This window comes from Brachycentrus maculatus, unplaced genomic scaffold (assembly GCF_059751285.1).
Source record: "Brachycentrus maculatus isolate JH-2025_06_01 unplaced genomic scaffold, ASM5975128v1 h1tg000188l, whole genome shotgun sequence".
NCBI lineage: Eukaryota > Metazoa > Arthropoda > Insecta > Trichoptera > Brachycentridae > Brachycentrus > Brachycentrus maculatus.
The window spans coordinates 1310050-1327188 of record NW_028280939.1 but is presented as its reverse complement, the minus strand read 5'-3'; the positions used below and the strand labels follow the sequence as shown (position 1 = coordinate 1327188).

The 17139-nt window shown below is 31.7% G+C and overlaps 2 protein-coding genes across 5 annotated transcripts in view; one reads left to right on the top strand and one right to left on the bottom strand.

Annotated features, from left to right (window-relative positions):
- Window positions 1-17139, top strand: part of Bili (FERM domain-containing protein 8 Bili) — a 40279-nt gene that overhangs the window by 12676 nt on the left and 10464 nt on the right. For both annotated transcript variants that reach the window (XM_088262747.1, XM_088262746.1), the window contains exon 3: window positions 15305-15433. In XM_088262747.1, coding sequence (XP_088118873.1) covers window positions 15305-15433 — 129 coding nt within the window. The remainder of the gene's footprint in view (window positions 1-15304; window positions 15434-17139) is intronic.
- Window positions 134-15484, bottom strand: LOC148307845 (glucose-dependent insulinotropic receptor-like). 3 transcript variants are annotated; one of them, XM_088262749.1, is made up of 5 exons: window positions 15321-15484; window positions 7954-8213; window positions 4610-4744; window positions 3319-3468; window positions 134-1586 (listed from the first exon to the last, which is right to left on the bottom strand). In XM_088262749.1, exons 2-5 carry the CDS (start codon window positions 8192-8194, stop codon window positions 757-759), a joined length of 1356 nt encoding a protein of 451 aa, XP_088118875.1. In that variant the 5' UTR covers window positions 8195-8213; window positions 15321-15484; the 3' UTR covers window positions 134-756. The 3 variants fall into 3 exon arrangements, with proteins under 3 accessions (XP_088118875.1, XP_088118874.1, XP_088118876.1); XM_088262748.1 differs by lacking the exon at window positions 15321-15484 and adding an exon at window positions 8688-8924; XM_088262750.1 differs by lacking the exons at window positions 4610-4744; window positions 15321-15484 and adding an exon at window positions 8688-8910.

Sequence of the window (17139 nt, the reverse complement as noted above, 5' to 3'; positions counted from 1 at the left end):
CCTTATTCTCCATTCTTGTTCGCACATGCCTAAACCTGTATTTTGATCACTAGACATAAATAAACCTAAATGTTATTTTTTTATGGTTTACTTAATGTAGTCATTACAAAATACCTGTAGTAAATATCAGTTGTTTCTTTTAAGAATTTTATTTGCTTACATTTATTGTTAAAGTTTTATTTGATGATATCTATCATTTATAAAATACCTCTTAGTAAATATCAGTTGTTTTTTTTATGAATCTACATAGTTAAAAATCTTTGAGATTGCGCTTTTAAAGAAATCAATATTTAAGGTTTATTTAGATATTGTTTATAAAAATTCACAAAAAATATAATTATTTGAAAAAGAAAAAAATGTCAGTTTCACCTTACTAGCTTAAATGTATTTAAATGATCTTCTTTATGTAAGTAATGGTATTTAATTCCATTAAGATATGTTAGTTAATTTTTAGCTTAGCTATATGGTCTATTGCAATCAACAGTTTCACCTTACTATCTTAAAATGTATTTAAATGACCTTATTTAGGTAAATAATGGTATTTGTATCCATTTAAATATATGTTAATAAATTTTTGTTTTAGTTAAATGGTCTATTGTAACCATCATATTCACCTCGTAAGCTTAAAACGTGTTTAAATGACGTCTTTTAGGTAAATTATGCTATTCATATACATTAAAATATATGTACATAAATTTTTGGCTTAGTAAATGGTCTATTCAAGAAAAAACACCGATGTTTGTCATTAATCGGTTTTCATTTATCACTATCTTTATTAGAGTTTTTTGATGTTTGTGAAGACGCTCCCCGAGTTTCACATGATGAGCTAGGGACGGTTATATTGTGGGCTTTCCTTTTTCTACAACACAGTTTCTTCATAGACTCTCTAAAGCCGTTGTGCCACCAGGCGTATATCATTGGGTTCAGAAGACTATTGATGAAGCCAAGAATAGCCAATGGACTGGCAATGGCAAACTTCAAACGCTGACATCTCCCCGGGGTTGTTTGGGCATCGCAGAATACGTAAATACTGCAAGCTATAAAATATGGCAGCCAGGTACACACAAAACTACCCGTTGTTAAAAAAACTACTTTTATAGCTTTCCATTTTGAAGGAGCTGACGGGTTTTTATCTTCTTGTTCATTTTCTTCCGTGTCTCGTTGATTATTTTTTTTGATTTTCAAATGATTCATTATTTTTCCTATTCTTGTACCGTTGTTTTTATTAGTGGATTCCCCTAATTTGTTAGATTCTCTTTCTATCCCACTAGTTTCTTCACTTTTCTCTGATACTGTTTTCAATGTGTGTATCTGTGTTGTCTGTGATTTTCCTCTGAACATTCTTAACGAATTGTCTCCCTCTCCTGTGCCTTCGTCTTTTCCTATCTTATTCAGTTGGATAACTTTTTTTATCGCATTATAAAGGATAATCGAGTATAGAGTCATGACAACCGCCACTGGAATTACTCCCACTACTGTAGTGAATACAACTAAGTTTTTAGGAGCTATCACGATAAACCAACATATTCTCCCATTATCTGTATCACCAGCCCAACCCATCAAAGGAAGAAATCCAATCACGAGTCCTACAAATAAAGTATACATGCGTTAATTGAAATAACTTGATCACAGCTGATACACACATCTGTGCGTCTGCTTTGTAACTATCATGGATAAAAATATGATTCAGTGTTTTGGAACCAAAACTTAATTTCTAGGAGCAGGATACTCAAATAGTTATTAATTTTACTCAAATGTTGCTTATTGTTTAAACAGTGTTTTGAAATATGTAAGTCAATTAAAATCACACAATTACTACACAGTGTGTCTGCTTTGTAACTATCTTGGATAAAAATATGATTCAGTGTTTTGGAACCAAAAGTTAATTTCTAGGAGCAGGATACTCAAATAGTTATTAATTTTACTCAAATGTTGCTTATTGTTTAAACAGTGTTTTGAAATATGTAAGTCAATTAAAATCACACAATTACTACACAGTGTGTCTGCTTTGTAACTATCTTGGATAAAAATATGATTCAGTGTTTTGGAACCAAAAGTTAATTTCTAGGAGCAGGATACTCAAATAGTTATTAATTTTACTCAAATGTTGCTTATTGTTTAAACAGTGTTTTGAAATATGTAAGTCAATTAAAATCACACAATTACTACACAGTGTGTCTGCTTTGTAACTATCTTGGATAAAAATATGATTCAGTGTTTTGGAACCAAAAGTTAATTTCTAGCAGCAGGATACTCAAATAGTTATTAATTTTACTCAAATGTTGCTTATTGTTTAAACAGTGTTTTGAAATATGTAAGTCAACAATAATCACACAATTACTACACAGTGTGTCTGCTTTGTAAGTATCTTGGATAAAAATATGATTCAGTGTTTTGGAACTAAAACTTAATTTCTAGGAGCAGAATACTCAAATAGTAATTAATTTTATTCAAATGTTGCTTATTGTTTATACAGTGTTTTGAAACACGTATATCAACAATAATCAGGCTAACTGTACAACGCATTCTGATGCATAATATCAATCAACCACTTACATGTTTTAAAACGTCATTGGTATAATAGAAATCTGTTTTCTAACCAATTTGTTAACTTTATCTAAATTCGTTAACAATTGACTTTGAAATTATTGCACGCTTTGTGATGCACTCCAATTTGGAAGTAAAATCAAAGTCAATTGGTAATTAGTCATCAATATATTTTTTTAAACATTCCTTAATATGTACATATCGCTCACTCCTTTCAAGAACGTCATAAATAAAAAATTGTAAATTTTCAGTTGTGCATGTTTTCGGAACGCTCAGAAAATGTACTATATCCCAGCAAAAGAGGCATATTTTTAACATAATATTCACCCGCTACAGGGCAGAAAGTGTTGTTTTTGCATTTTGAAGAAAGGGTATTGTTTAATTATTTTTTAAAATATACTAAATATTTTTCAAATGGAGAAAAAAACGTCAGGTTTTACCTAAAAAGATCTGTTGCACAGTAAAAAGTTCAGTAAGTGGCTTGATATTTATTTTTAATACATTGTATGATATTTTTAAACTTCAAAAACGTTCTCTTGAAAAATCAAGTATTTTGATTTATGACGTTCTTGAAAGGATTGAGCGATATGTGTATAATAAGTGAAATAAAGTTTGCAAAATTCTCAGAGAATGTTTACAGTTCAAAAAAATGTGGTCAGGTTTTGATCAATTAATATATTTTAAAGATTTTTACCATAATATCATGTTCCAGTACATATTTGTTACACAAATGAAATATTTTTATAAAAAATAATGTTCTCGCACTCTTACCTAAGATCCAGGTGGCGGCGATCATGCATCGAGCCCTTTTTGGGTAAACCCAACGCCGATATTTGAGTCCGTATAAAATATACAGGTATCTATCCACAGCAATCAGAAGAACGCTATAAATTGAAGCCAGCGTGCTTGACACAATCATTCCTTAAACATCAATATGACTACATATAAATATTGTATTATATCACGTACGAGTATATTATTTACAACATTTTGAGTGTGTCCAAATACTCCAATTACAGGAGTTATTTTCATATTATTTTTTGACATCTCATCAAAGATGAAGAAGAATATGGAAGTCTGGGCATTTACGGGGCTGATGACCGTCATAGGCTGGTTTAAGTGATTTAACACGTGTAACATTCACCAATTCTACCCATTATTGACAACCACACTACTCAAATTCTTGGAAGTTGTATATATATGAACCAATTTAGAAACCTTGTTCTTGAATCACTAGAACTTCACTAGAGACATCTATCACGTGTGTAAAGTGATCACTTAAACCAGCCTATGACGGTCATCAGCCCCGTAAATGCCCAGATTTCCATACTCTTCTTCATCTTTGATGAGATGTCAAAAAATAGTATATTATTTGATAATTTTATTTATAAGTAATTGAAATATGATTTTTTGTTGCATTTTATGCAGTAAAAATCATAAAACAACTCATTTTTACAATATTTCAATCTGTTTCATGTTCAGACTATCATAGTATTTAAATTGCTCATCAATATTATGGCTTTTTAATAAATGTCTCATTGTGGTTTTCAAAAGCAATGAATAATTTTATTATGGCGTTGCTACCAAGGGTACTTTAACATTTAATTTAGGGATGCAATCCAGTGATATGGGTTACTGAAAAAATAAAGGATCAGTGCGGGATTTAATGGATCTGCATATGAAATAAAGTTGTAAGGGACATTCTAAAAATAAATAATTGTATGTCCTCCGTTTTGGATAGCTGAAAACTCTTAAAATTTAAAACATTCGGATTGATAAGATTTTTATGGAACCATGATCTAGAAACAACTTATAATTATTGATTAATTTGACAATAATGTAACATAATGATTTAAATATAAAAAAATAATAATTACTTGTGTAAGACCACTTTGATTTATTTATCTAGACACTTCTATTTTCGAGAGCTACAATATTCTAGAAAAATCCCATAAGTTTCACCCGCGATTTATTTAAAACTATGCTAGATCGTAATCCTTAGTTTATAAACGTGGCATGTAAATATTGCTACAGGTGAGGAGAAGAAACACTTTTTACTCACCCAGTTGCAAGGCACATATATTATGAGTTCGATTGGTCTTTGGATATGATTGTCCTAATATGACTGCAACTCCTGTTACTAGGTCGGCCATTGCAACATTTCCTAACAGTAAGTATGTACACCTCGGTTGCTGACCTGAAAAAATAAAAGTCATCTGTATCCCATCAAATATATTCTACTGATCACCTTGCTTTCATGTAATTGATTAATAACTTTGGATGGTGCAGTTCTGGATGCACTATCCAAAGAAAGTCGTTATAATACTCTCTTATACCACAGCTAGATTGGGAAAAATAATGCCATGTCAAATATTAGAAGAAAATAGAAAATTAATCATTGGGAAATTGTATTATTTTAAGTATCTAATTTCCACCATTTATAATGAAGATGGGACATAGCTGTACGAGAGAGCACCTTGCGAAGATTGGTGTCTTTGACTCCCCCATTTGCGAGTGTCGTTTTGAAGAGGATGACTTTAACCATATATTCTTTGTTTGCCCAATAAATGACCAAATGTCAACATTTTTTCAAACTCTGGCCCCGCTTATTCCCCTCCCTACAGATATCCATCTCATCCTGGCGAGCAGGAACCCAATTATCTACAAACTTTTAGTTATTTTTTTTAAAAATTGAACGGAATTAATTTATATTTTAATAATAAGTTTATCATATTTTATAATTAAGTAATATTATTTAATTAACTTGACATTGGTAAAAGCAATATATTTTATATGCAACGCCATTATATGTATATACGTATATATGTAATAAAATACCTAGGTACCTACCTATACATTTTATTAAGTACTTACAAATAGTACCTACATAAAACAGTTCTACCACCAGATGTCGCATGCGTCGCGCTGAATAAAACAAAAGACATCAGATAGAAAAAATATAATATTCTGAACTGTCAGAATCAGATAGATGGAAAAATATTATAAAGATAAATTAAGAATAAACTTTAATTATAAACTTTAATTACAAAGCAGCACATTGTTTATTTTATTATTATACACCCACTTTACATATTATTTACACCCAATTTACAAATAAAAATATTACCACGTTATATATATGTATAAAAGTATCTAATTTAACCTTTCGTCTGCCCATTGGTATAAATATGGCAGTGCCTGGCATGTAGCAAATTCTTAACCAAAAATGATCATGTTTTGGTATGTCATAATCATCCCAAGGGTCTCTTCCTGTCATGTCTTAGTATGTCGTAATAAAGACAAGAGTTGTCTTTGTATGTTCAAATATTGACACTCGGCCTTGGCTTGTAAAATAATTATAATTATGTGTAAATGTGTTTTTGATCAGAAATGAGAAATGCGTGAACACACTTTCCTAGTTAAAGAGTTTAAAACTAGCAGTACTAGTTTTTACATTTACAATTTCCTCAAGGAAAAAAATCTGTCCGTATAGTGAAATTTGCTAGTTGACATCTGGAATAATGTTTTCGATCGCTTATAATTATGATCAGTCGGTTCTAAAACCCTACATACTTTTTTTAAATAAATAATCTGGTTATTGTAATCAAAGTTTGGATATTGTTATCATTTCTGGTGGCTATGCATTGATATGAATCACGGGAATTCCTGGAAAACTCATGCATGTGGTAAACAATCAAAACATAATTACGCTCCTGAAAATTACATATTTAAATAAAATAGATAAGTGGTTGAGGAATTTCATACGTGAGTATAAGGGTTTTTAGTATTATAGGTTGAGTGAATAGTCAGTTATTTAATGATAAATATTGATATTTAACTTTTAATTTTCCTAGTGTTTGTATTTCTGAAATAAATTACATGTAAATTTTGTATTTTGGAACAGGTAGATGATTTCGTGTATTTGGGTAGTATGTTTTCTAGGGATGGAAAGATTGATAAAGACATAGAAAGGAGAGTGAATGCTGGGAACAAAGTGAATGGTGCACTGAAATCAGTTATAGCAAATAAAAACCTATCAGCGGAAGCTAAACTGGCAGTGCACAACGGAGTTCTGGTTCCAACTCTAAAGTAAGGAAGTGAAATATGGAGGTGGCAAAAGAAGGATGAAAGTAGACTAAATGCAGTCGAAATGCGATCTCTCATAAGAATGTGTAACAAAACGATGTATGATAGATGTGCGAATAGTGAAATAAGGAAGGAATGCAAAGCTGAGATAAGCATTATCGATAAAATTAAGAAAGGTGTGTTGAGATGGTTTGGACATGTAGAACGAATGAGTGAGGAAAGAACGGTAAAACAAATTTATGAGGCGAATGTTAGCGGGAAAAGAAGCAGAGGAAGACCGAGAAAAACATGGCACGATCAGGTATGCCAAATACTTGAAAGTGGTCAGGTTAGGAGTCGTAACAATCGGCGGGTATGTATGAGGAGATGCATGAACGTGGAAGAGGCGAAGAATGTTTGCAAGGACAGAGTGGTGTGGCGCTCTATTCTCTCTGCCTACCCCTGCGGGGAAGCGGCGTGATGGTTAGTTAGTTAGTTAGTTAGTTTAAATTTTGTATAAAAATGCATTTTACTTTATTTTGTGCTAAATGTTACTAGCCAGTCATTGTATGTCCTAAAGTCATCGCAATAATCTTATTACTGAGTACAGTAGAACATAAACTATCCGATCTCTGAGTATTCGAACTTGTTTCAGAATTTCAGTAAAAAAATGAAGACGGAAATGTATTGTGGTTCGTAAAATAATGATTCTATCTATGCGCAGTATTGTCTTTCCCACCACAAAGCCACCTGTCACTGTTCGTTTGTTCACGGATTGGCTGTCCGAAAGCAGATGATGACAGTCAAACAGCTTACTTTGACCAAGATGTTTAGCAAGCAATGACTTTCATTTATAGTACGGTACGCACATCCTGTACTAATTAATGTACACCACTTGTAACTACATTTTACAGTAATTGATTAAAATAGATTTATTTATTGTAACTGCAGACAGTTGGTAGAATTCCATATTGAATTGTTAGGTAATATATCCAAAATAGAACAATGTTTGTTGGATTGAATTCTACATTTATTTATGTATGTATATGTTAATACGTGATGCATTTATTACGTGTTAATACGTGACGTATTTATGTATATGTTAATATGGAGTAGTGTTTGCTAAAGTCCTAAGAAGATGAAACGGGTCATGTATTAACATATACATAAATAATTGTAGAATTCAATCCAACAAACCTTGTTTTATTTTGGATATATTACCCAACGATTAAAATAGATCCTTTTTTTCAGAATAAATCCAATTATTCAAATGGGCTCCGGTCCCTATTGATTCGGATAATTGGAGTTTTACTGTATATCTTTAAAAAAAAGTATGGTTACCCTTTTTGAGCAGCAAGCCACTGGATATCACTACGGCAGCATTGGTGACGATGATTAGGACCCCCAAGAATGGGATGAGCACATCGTATGCCACAAGTTGGGCCTTCATAACCTTTGTCTCATTAACATGTTGGGTTATCAGTGAAGTCAGAGTTGTTGTGACTATGTCCATACTGCTGCTCTCGTTAGCTCCCGGAGTCGGAACTCCCAAAGTTGGCAGACCTGTCATCCAGCGGTTCATCTTTAGCACTGATAATTATCTGAAAAATATAAAATATAATAAAAGATTGCTAGATTTTTTTTTTTTTAATTAAATTTTCTATTATTGTTTTATTTGCAAATAGATGAAGCATATATAATATTTAAAGCATACACTGGGAGAGTAATGGAAAGTTCTCTACAAACAATTTTATGTCGTTTGATGTATGGGAAGTTCTCAACAAGGTATTTTGATGCACGGAGGTTATGAAGAATATTTTAAAGTAGTAAGAGAGATTGTAGGTATGTGCATCGATAATAAAGCAATCTTAGTTCTTAACATGGTGTTTTTTTTGTTGTTGTTTTTAACTTTGTTGAAATTTAAACAAGGTTTTGTAAATTTTTCAAAATAAATAATAAATATTGAAGTATCTCAATTTTACCTGCTTATATTTTTTTAAAATTAATAATATAATAATGAAATGATTTAAAAAAATAATACTTGATATTAAATGTTAACAATGTATCATACTTACACCAAATTAATGAATTATCACGTAAAACGCTCTCGATCCGATTGATTTCATAAGGTAATAATCATTTATGATTATAAAACCATTAATATCATACTAAATCATTCACAAATCCTACACTGTCACCATACAATCCACCCTAAGAGAATAATTGGCACTCAAATTGGCTTTATTAAAAACAGGTCCTGAATTTAGGTGTGTACCGTTTGACTGATTAAAAGACTTTAGCCATAGTTGAGTGAGTAGATTATATATATGTAGCCGGAAAGTCAGCATATGTATATACTTGTACATAGATCTGTGTTTGTTTCGTTGAATACTATGCAAATAAATTTACTAAAAATCTAAAGGGTGTTTTAAAATAAAATTAGATTAAATTAACAATAGTTTCCTGCATAAAAAAATTAAATGTAAACAAATACTTTATTTTGTCAATATTTCATCTCTAAATATTTATTTGCAAATGCTAGATTGTTTTTATTTATTATTTAACCGTTTGTGCTGAACAATTTTACTCATACTATGGAAAAAATGTTGTATTTACACTGAGGACTATTTTTTTGACGTATACACAAAATAATGAAAATTTCTTGTGTATATTAACCACTTCTGTGGTCAACCTCTTGGAAAAAAGTGGGTCAAAAAAAGGCACCCTTTTTTTTCACTTTTATGTTTGGGATTTGGATGAGTGTTGGCATTGTACGTCAAATTGTCAGTAAAGTGAAAATTACGACACGTGCCACTCAACGCGCGTGATGCGTTCTCTAGACTGTTGGGGGAATGACCCGAGCTGGATTTGGGCAAATTTCTATAAAAAGTTTCGTGTACGATGTGCTGGAACTGGATTTGAACAAATCACTGTCACCAAAATACCCACCCGAATTGTATTCTGGCAAATCACACAGGGGGTTAACGGAATATTGTATTTCTTTGTGATATTTATAGAGGACATGTCATGCTACACAAATATAACATTATCGTAATATCAATAACCATTTATTATTTAAAAAAAATATAAAGAAAATAAATCATCCACAAATACGTTTCAAATAAGCCCTTTTTGTGATTTTCCCTTCACATTCTTATTACTACACATGAACATTGTAAGGGATGCAATGTCAATTTTTTTATCAAAAACATTTTAAATTTTTTTTTTTTTTTTAATATTTTAATTTGTTAATTTGTCTAAACAATTAATGAATTGAATTGCATTAATCACATACACTGAGCCAACTTTTAAGGTCAACCGCTAAAAACAATCTGACATCGTAGTTGAAAACTCATCCCTCTGCAATTTTGAGTAGGATTAAAAAGTCGACTCTTAGCGCTATAACACTTAAGATTTTATTGATATCCAAATCTTTAAGATGAGAATATATACATCTGAGCATTCAAAGAGCTTTTGACCTGTCTTTACAGTATAAATGATTCAGAAATTAATCAACCATAAATTAATAATGAAATGAAAGACTAAGATAATGAAAGAGTTGAGGGGATCATACAAAGGGATGGAATGATATGATAAACAGTTAGGGTTATTTTGATATTTCTTCTTCTAATTTTTAAAGTAAAGTAAGTAATGTTATCTTGATTGTTAGGAAAGGTAATCAGCCCTACGCTTTAGGTACCAATCCAGGGTAAATATTAGAGTAAAAAATCATTTATATTTATTTTGATCCTACTATGCATTGTTTTTACCATGGTATCAAATACCTTCAGCCTAATGTTTCTTTTTTTGGTAAATTTAGTCAAAATACAGTTTTTTAATTACTTTTGTTGGTAATCAAACCCATAATCCTAGTATCGGAGGTGTTTACCAGACTGCACCATGGCGCCTGTCTAGTGAAATATTAAATTACAATGTTTTTCAGAGACAATGTTTTTTATTTTGAAAGTTTTTGTCAAAAACATTTTAAATATAATTTTACATCTTCTTCAGTGCATCTTCTGACCTGTCTCTCATATTTTACATTTAATATTATTTGTTATTTTAATATTATTATTTGTTTCTCAATTTTTCACGGAAAATATATGTCTCGCACTCTGAAAAGTGTGATATTTATAATGCTTGGGACATCCTGCTATCACATAAAATAATTTTAAAAGGAAATGATTCCCGGTAATAATAATAATAATTGTACTGAGATTCCCCTTTATCCAGTCCACATTCCACATCCTGATTGTGTGCAATATTCATGAATAATTACAAGATTAACCTCGCCATTTTTTTTATCAATACTGCGTCGTATCTGACTTACATACCATTAAAATGGTTCTGCACAAAATGGGAAACATTTGAATGCACTTCCTTTTTTGCAATACTGCCCATAAGGAACATAAAAAATGCTGCCCAGGACACTACATCAAATTCTTCTTCTGTGCTTGTCATGTCAGGCCCCCCCGACGTGGACTATCATTTAAGAGTAATTATCCTTATCTTGGGCAGCTCGAAACAGCGATCCCCGTCCAATCTCGTATATTCCGGTGCCAGGAGATCTGTCTTCTGCCCACACCTCATCGACCTTCTATTTTGCCTTTTATAATTAAGTGCAACGGCTCGTAGTTCTTTCCTTCTACATGCCCCAGATAGGACACCTTCCGGACCTTGATATCAGTCAGCAACTGTCTATCCACTCTCACTCTTTGGAACACATTTCAGTTGCTGACCACATCGGTCCATGGAATACATCAAATTGATATCTATATTTCCACTATCTGCACTCGATAACACATACGCTACTTAATTTAAATAATTTGGTGTTACTTCGATCATAAATTACTTGAATCTAAGGTGATCACTTTTACATTGCATATGCAAATGTCAATTTTTTATATTTTTTTTTAAATAAAAAGAAATATTTTTGTTTTTATTATTTACACAAATATTTCAATTTCATACTATTTCTGTGAGCCTAAGCGGCTCATTATTAGAAATGGGTATCAAATTGTGGTAGAGTGGGTTTGAACCGATAAACTCTGACTTGAGAGTCCGCGACACTAGCCACGGGACCACAACCCGACATTACCTGGCTATTAATTCTGGAATCATACTTGGTGGTTTTAATGCTCTAACCACTGTACCACGGAGGCGGATAAAAATATTATTTTTCGGTAGTATAATTGTTATTATATACTTTTGAAATATATGAGCCATACTTTTTAAAATTAAACTTACTAACCACGTTTATCATTAATCAAATTTGAGAATGTACGTTAAGATGAGATATTGCACAGGAAATAATAGGGACATTGAAAGCAGTAAAATTAGTCAAATAAACTCGTGAGCGGTTGGAAATTGATATACGTATAAAAGTAGAACATTTACATTATACTTATATTTCTTTTATTTTTTGCAAGAGTGAATCTGACAAATATCTTTGAATGATATCTGATTATGGGAATGATTTTTCAAAGTAATATCTCTGTTACTACCAGCTTCTCAAGACTCATTGTCCTTTCCATGCATATGCGCAAATTAGCAATGAATGCTTTTTCTATATCGCTCACTCCTTTCAACAACGTCATATATCAAAAATTGACAATTTTCAGTTGTGTATGTTTTCAGAATGCCCAGAAAATGTACTATATCCCAGCAAAAGCGGCATTTTTTAAACTTAATATTTACCCGCTACAGGGCAGAAAGTGTTGTTTTTGCATTATGAAGAAAAGGTATTGCTTAATTTTTTTTTTAATAAACTAAATATTTTTCAAATACAGAAAAAACCATCAGGTTTTACCTAAAAAGATATGTTGCACAGTAAAAAGTTCAATACGTGGCTTCATATTTATTTTTAATACATTTTATTGTAATCTAAAACTTTAAAAACGATCTCCTGAAAAATCAAGTTTTTTGATATATGACGTTGTTGAAAGGAGTGAGCGATATGTCAAAGAGTTTTTTAATTACTCTCGCTACATTGCTTTCAGTACCACATTTCACATGCATTTTTCCCCCATGTTTCCACTCCATAGAATGCAATGGAGAATGTCAGAGATTCCACTTATGTATGGTATACTCAAAATCTATCTATTATGCTCCCATTTTGATTATGGTGTTATAAAAATAGAATGGATGTGTTGTTTGATTTCCTTTATTTATTCAGTATTTATTATATTTAGAACACAATAACAGAGGGTGATGCAAGGGCAGCGATCCCCAATCGAACTAATTTGCTCACAAAGTCCTAGTTTTATTGATAAGAGTTTTATTTCTTTGTTTGTAATTAATTAACCTGTTCACTTGTGGATTGTATATTGTGCAATACATGTTATTCCATTTATTACACGTATTGTAGTAAAACATTTCCATAACCTTATTATATATTTTTGTCCGCCTCCGTAGTGTAATGGTCAGCACGCTCGGCTACCGTTCTGGAGGTCCCGGGTTCGATTCCCAGGGGGGGTCAAATAAATATAAGTGATTTTTTCACTATAATATTTATTCAATATTACCCTGGACTGGTACCTGAAGCGGAGGACTGATCACCTTTCCTTCATGTGTAAAACTCTATCGAGATAACACTGCGTTTATATGAAGCAGTGCCCTATGCACCATTGGGGTGCGGATAAAGGTTTTATTATTATATTATATATTTACACCAAAAATTTTATTCATAGTACTATAATTGTGGTCTTCAATACCCAAATACATAGTTGACCTCTAAACATTTTATGTGCTATGCACACTATAATAATAACAACTAACTGACAAACTAACCATCGTGCCGCTTTCCGCAGGGGTAGGTTGAGAGAATAGAATGCCATATCACTTAGTCTTTGTAAACATTAGTATTAAGGAGTATGATTATTTATTTTGTTTTTAAATAATAATTTTAGTTAGTGAATATATTAATATTAATATATTTTCATATTTATTTCCATAATAAATGCTTCCTTGTATACATAATAATGGACTACATCTTATTTTACGTACCCTTTGCCACTTTCATATAATATTTTCAAAAAAATCATAGGATGTGCTAGATAATAAACAAAAAAAGGACATATAGATGTTACTATGCACCTTTCTATGCTCATGTTAAAATTATCAGTAGCTTTTTTCTCAAACAAAACTCACAAACCCATTTTGATGAATGGCAAAGTTTAGCATGGAATAAAAATGAACTTATTTTTAAAAATTATTTTAGAAATATTTTTTTAAGGATTATATATTTTTCAAATTGCGATACTGAGTTAAAATTATTTAAATATAATTTGTGTGAATATGCTAATCAAATCATTAAAAAAATAATGTTCATATGATAATGTTTCTTTTCATCTCACCAATAGATGTCTCTAATGAAGTTCTAGTGATTCAAGGACACTGTTTCAAAATGGGTTCATATATATATATATATATATAGAATTTCCAAGAATTTGAGTTGTGTGGTTGTCAATAATGGGTGGAATTGGTGAGTGTTACACGTGTGTAAAGTGATCACTCAAACCAGCCTATGACGGTCGTCAGCCCCGTATCTGCCCAGACTTCCATATTCTTCTTCATCTTTGATGAGATGTCAAAAAATAATGTTAGTGAATGTTGAAACATCCAAATGAATAAAAATTGTAGATATTCATTTCTGTTAATGGATTATTTTAATCCACTCCATAATAATTTATTGTACACATTCTTCATTTCCCCCTCGCTGTTCAAGTATGTATCATATTTAGGTGTCACTCGGAATTTATTAAAGCACTTCAGCTATTACGAAAGAGATTATCCCTCAAATGATATAGGAAGCAAGTACATTATTACTATTTAATAATAATATTTATTTTCTCTTTATTAATTGATGGCATTCACCTACCTAACAAGATGAAATTTTATGATAAAGTTATCATATCGTATTCGTACAGGAGAAAGTGACCAACTAACAAAACGTAAAATGTTCAGGAGGGCCATTTAAGTCACTTTTGCTTGGCAAGAAAATAAACATCAATGCAGTTTGTCATTTTTAACAAGTCAATATATTATGCTTACAAGTTTAAAATCCTTTGAGATTTTTTCAGGGCAATATTAAGCTAGTAAGATATCAAAAAGTCAGTGATCACGTTTTTGTAAAAAATGCACTTGGTCTTTTTCTCCTGTATGACTACGATATGTTATATTCTCACTCTATGAAATTTTGTTCAATATTTAAATTTTTATTTTTAAATATTAAACAAAATTAACATAGATTGAGTCAGAAAAAGAAGAATATACTATGTCCCTTTTCCATATGCCGAATAACAATTAATTTAAAAAATGAGCTTCAAGGTCCAATAAACTAAATCATTATTTTAAAAAGTTTTTTCGTTTAATCGTAAAATCTTTTTTTTTTACATACTTAAGATGAGAAGGGTATTTCTACCCGTTCGGCAGATTAATGCTTAAAGGCGGGAAAGGTATTTTTACCTTCTGTGCCGGCTTTATATCAAAGTCAGAAAAGATGGAATTATTTAATGTTTTTTTCTTAAATATTATGTACAAATCTCTATGTTAAGGTCAAAACTATAAGTACATAATTATCAAATCCCGCTGCCAGCGGTCCACAGGCATAAAAAACACCCGTCCGAAATGTGTTAATCTATGTTTCATTTTTAGAATTACGCTGTGCATAATTTTTCATGAATATTTTTAGGGTCCAGCGCTAGTACCTGCTCAAATCAAGCCAGCAGTTCTGGAGGCAGCACCAGCACAGCCAGGATAGAGAACCCGGGACCTTCTTCCTCAAGCAGCGCCTCCTCTGCCGCCTCACCGCCACTTTCCGGTAAAGTGCACAAAAATACTAATTCGCAAATCCGGAAAGAATCAACGATTCAACCATAATAAAGAATACAATCTGTTTAGTATGTTGTTTAGTATTCCTATCAAGATAAGGCAAAAGAGTTTATTTTTAAAATCCTTTAAGCTGTGAGATCTATAGGGTGAGCCATAGTTAAGTGAACTATCAAAAAGTACCAGTTTTTTCGTATTAAGCCTTTGAGGTGGTATTTTACAAAAATGCCACTATTTAAATTATCATGAATTGTTATTATCATTACTTTATACAAATAAAGCAAAAATAAATTGTTTTATAACCGTTTTGCGCAAAATATTTCATGGAACTGTCACGATACGTATCACGAATCGTATATAACTCTGGGTAAAATAAAGAACAGTGAAGAGAAGGATGCTAAACATATTAGGGACCGAAAAATGAATGTTTGAATAAGGAAAAAGACCAAGGTAACGGATGTGGCTCAAAGAATCGCAGACCAAAAGTGGAACTGGGCAGGTCATGCGGCATGTATGTCTAAGGACAGATAGATGAAAAAGACTGGAGGCCTAGAACAGGACGCAGAAGCGTGGGTAGGCCCCAGACAAGATGGTCCGATGACATTAAAAATGTGGCGGGCCTGCACTGGAAGAGAGTCGCGTCCAACAGATAACTGTGAAAGTCCAAAAGGGAGGCCTTTGTTCAGTACTGGACACAAGAAAGAGGCTGAAGTACGTAAGTGTGTACAACATTTTGAGTCTGTCCAAATACTTGTTCACAAAGTCTGGATTCTCTTCAATTACAGGAGTTATTTTCATAATATGAAAATAACTCCTGTAATTGGAGAGAATCCAGATTATGTGAACAAGTATTTGGACACACTCAAAATGTTGTAAATAAATTGTCTGGTCAAATTATAAGCTTAAATAATAAAAATGAAAATGGTATTTTCTGGCGTTTCTCATGTGTGTGATTATAATCCAGGATTTGGACCTCACATACTAATATAAGAGTTTCTGCTTAATAAAAAGCTTCCTTACATCTCACCAATACATAGATGTCTCTAGTGAAGTTCTAGTGATTCAAGAACAAGGTTTCTAAATTGGTTCATATATACAGAAGTTCCAAGAATTTGAGTAGTGTGGTTGTCAATAATGGGTAGAATTGGTGAATGTTACACATATGTAAAGTGATCACTTAAACCAGCCTATGACGGTCGTCAGCCCTGTAAATGCCTTCCGTATTCTTCTTCATTATTCTAGACTTTTGTATTCTTCTTCATCATTGATGAGATGTCAAAAAATAATAAGTAAGTGTGTAGTCACTATACAGATTGCATTATTTGACACCATCTGACTTTTTAGTGGTGCTATCGGAGGAGCAAGATATGTACCAAGATATGTATCCACAATCCAAAGCTAATATTTAAATATTTCGACAGCGCACTGTACCACATACAAAGTGCCCAAAACCAGTCAAAGCTTGGATTGTTGCTAGAGGTGTCCATATTTTTATTCATACTTAAGAAAAGCAAATTGAAATGATGTCAAATAAAGATATCAATCACAAATTTAAAGTTTTTTTTAAAATTTGCTTTTAAAAATATTATTTAATAAATAAATCATTCATAACTTATTGCCTCACCCTATAGGTCTGGCCGGTCATACTCTGTTTGCATATGAATGTAAACAAAATTATGAATATCCTGCCAATTTTCC

Coding starts and splice junctions, on each gene's coding strand:
- LOC148307845 (XM_088262749.1), bottom strand. CDS start 8,194: ATGAACCGCTGGATGACAGGTCTGCCAACTTTGGGAGTTCCGACTCCG. Junction 3,469..4,609: donor TATATGTGCCTTGCAACTGG/GTGAGTAAAAAG, acceptor TTGATGTTTAAG/GAATGATTGTGTCAAGCACG. Junction 1,587..3,318: donor CGCCGCCACCTGGATCTTAG/GTAAGAGTGCGA, acceptor CTTTATTTGTAG/GACTCGTGATTGGATTTCTT.